The sequence below is a fragment of the Salmo salar genome, chromosome ssa18 (assembly GCF_905237065.1).
Source record: "Salmo salar chromosome ssa18, Ssal_v3.1, whole genome shotgun sequence".
Taxonomy (NCBI): domain Eukaryota; kingdom Metazoa; phylum Chordata; class Actinopteri; order Salmoniformes; family Salmonidae; genus Salmo; species Salmo salar.
In genome coordinates, this window is record NC_059459.1 from 78,835,088 (window position 1) to 78,837,587 (window position 2,500).

The 2,500-nt window shown below is 48.6% G+C and overlaps 1 protein-coding gene across 2 annotated transcripts in view; it reads right to left on the bottom strand.

Annotated features, from left to right (window-relative positions):
• Window positions 1-2,500, bottom strand: part of LOC106578106 (1-phosphatidylinositol 4,5-bisphosphate phosphodiesterase beta-3-like) — a 94,453-nt gene that overhangs the window by 4,272 nt on the left and 87,681 nt on the right. For both annotated transcript variants that reach the window (XM_045700505.1, XM_045700504.1), the window contains exon 29: window positions 622-698. In XM_045700505.1, coding sequence (XP_045556461.1) covers window positions 622-698 — 77 coding nt within the window. The remainder of the gene's footprint in view (window positions 1-621; window positions 699-2,500) is intronic.

The following is a 2,500-nucleotide window of genomic DNA, read 5'->3' on the forward strand; positions in this document are numbered from 1 at the left end:
CAACCAGATCAACAACAACAACAACAACACCGGTACAACCAGATCAACAACAACAACCCAGATCAACAACAACAACGGTACAACCAGATCAACAACATTTCAAAAAGAGAAGGGCACCTTTAATCCTTAAAAGTAGAACACAGCTTGCGATTGCATCAGACCAGGAAGTGATTCCATCAGAATAACTGACTAGGTACATTGTGAGTAATACAGTTGTCATGATAGCTGATGTGTGGTCAGAGTTCTGGTACAAAGGTCGTCATCTAAGTGGTGGATGAGGCCAGTTTCCTCCTTACAGTGCAAGTGCTTTGAATGCTGGAAAAGCTCTCCAATGAATCCAATTAATTATTATTAGAAATGATCAGAAAACAGTATGTTACAAAACAAATCGAATGTTATTAGTCACATACGCATATTTAGCAGCTGTTACTGTGGGCGTAGTGAAATGTTTGTGTTTCTAGCTCCAACAGCGCAGTAATACCTAACAATTCACAACAATACACACACATCTAAAGGTAAAGGAATGGAATTAAGAAATATGTAAATATTAGGATGAGAAACCTCTCATAATAACTTCATGACAGGTGAAACAGTGGGTTTAAATAGGTGGAACCATCTTACCTAGCACAGATGTCCTTGAGTTTTTTCAGTTGAGCCGGCTGGCATTCCTGGGCCGTCTCCTCGAGTTTCTGAGACAGCTGGAGCACATAGGAGGAGGGCTGAGAGAGTGTGACCACTCGTAGGTGTGTGTGTACATCTGGTAGGTGTGTGTGTACCTCTCGTAGGTGTGTGTGTGTGTGTGTGTGTGTACCTCCTGTAGGTGTGTGTATGTGTGTGTGTACATCCGGTAGGTGTGTGTATGTGTGTGTGTACCTCCTGTAGGTGTGTGTGTGTGTGTGTGTGTGTGTACCTCCTGTAGGTGTGTGTGTGTACCTCCTGTAGGTGTGTGTGTGTGTACCTCCTGTAGGTGTGTGTGTGTGTACCTCCTGTAGGTGTGTGTGTGTGTGTACCTCCTGTAGGTGTGTGTGTGTGTACCTCCTGTAGGTGTGTGTGTGTGTGTACCTCCTGTAGGTGTGTGTGTGTACCTCCTGCAGGTGTGTGTGTGTGTGTGTGACCTCCTGCAGGTGTGTGTGTGTGTGTGTACCTCCTGTAGGTGTGTGTGTGTACCTCCTGTAGGTGTGTGTGTGTACCTCCTGTGTGTGTGTGTACCTCCTGTAGGTGTGTGTGTGTACCTCCTGTAGGTGTGTGTGTGTGTGTTACCTCCTGTAGGTGTGTGTGTGTGTGTGTGTGTGTGACCTCCTGTAGGTGTGTGTGTGTACCTCCTGTAGGTGTGTGTGTGTGTGTACCTCCTGTAGGTGTGTGTGTGTACCTCCTGTAGGTGTGTGTGTGTGTGTGTGTGTACCTCCTGTAGGTGTGTGTGTGTGTGTGGTTACCTCCTGTAGGTGTGTGTGTGTGTGTACCTCCTGTAGGTGTGTGTGTGTGTACCTCCTGTAGGTGTGTGTGTGTGTGTACCTCCTGTAGGTGTGTGTGTGTACCTCCTGTAGGTGTGTGTGTGTGGACCTCCTGTAGGTGTGTGTGTGTGTGTACCTCCTGTAGGTGTGTGTGTGTGTGTACCTCCTGTAGGTGTGTGTGTGTGTGTACCTCCTGTAGGTGTGTGTGTGTGTGTGTGTGTGTGTGTGTGTGTGTGTGTGTGTGTGTGTGTGTGTGTGTGTGTACCTCCTGTAGGTGTGTGTGTGTGTGTGTGTGTGTGTGTGTGTACCTCCTGTAGGTGTGTGTGTGTGTGTGTGTGTGTGTGTGTGTGTGTGTGTGTACCTCCTGTAGGTGTGTGTGTGTGTGTGTGTGTGTGTGTGTGTGTGTGTGTGTGTACCTCCTGTAGGTGTGTGTGTGTGTGTGTGTGTGTGTGTGTGTGTGTGTGTGTGTGTGTGTGTGTGTGTGTGTGTGTGTGTGTGTGTACCTCCTGTAGGTGTGTGTGTGTGTGTGTGTGTACCTCCTGTAGGTGTGTGTGTGTGTGTGTGTGTGTGTGTGTGTGTGTGTGTACCTCCTGTAGGTGTGTGTGTGTGTGTGTACCTCCTGTAGGTGTGTGTGTGTGTGTGTGTGTGTGTGTGTGTGTGTGTGTACTCCTGTAGGTGTGTGTGTGTGTACCTCCTGTAGGGGTGTGTGTGTGTCCTCCTGTGGGTGTGTGTGTGTGTACCTCCTGTAGGGGTGTGTGTGTGTGTGTGTGTGTGTACCTCCTGTAGGTGTGTGTGTGTGTGTGTGTGTGTGTGTGTGTGTGTGTACCTCCTGTAGGGTGTGTGTGTGTGTGTGTGTGTGTGTGTGTGTGTGTACCTCCTGTAGGTGTGTGTGTGTACCTCCTGTAGGTGTGTGTGTGTACCTCCTGTGTGTGTGTGTGCCTCCTGTAGGTGTGTGTGTGTACCTCCTGTAGGTGTGTGTGTGTACCTCCTGTAGGTGTGTGTGTGTGTGTGACCTCCTGTAGGTGTGTGTGTGTGTGTGTACCTCCTGT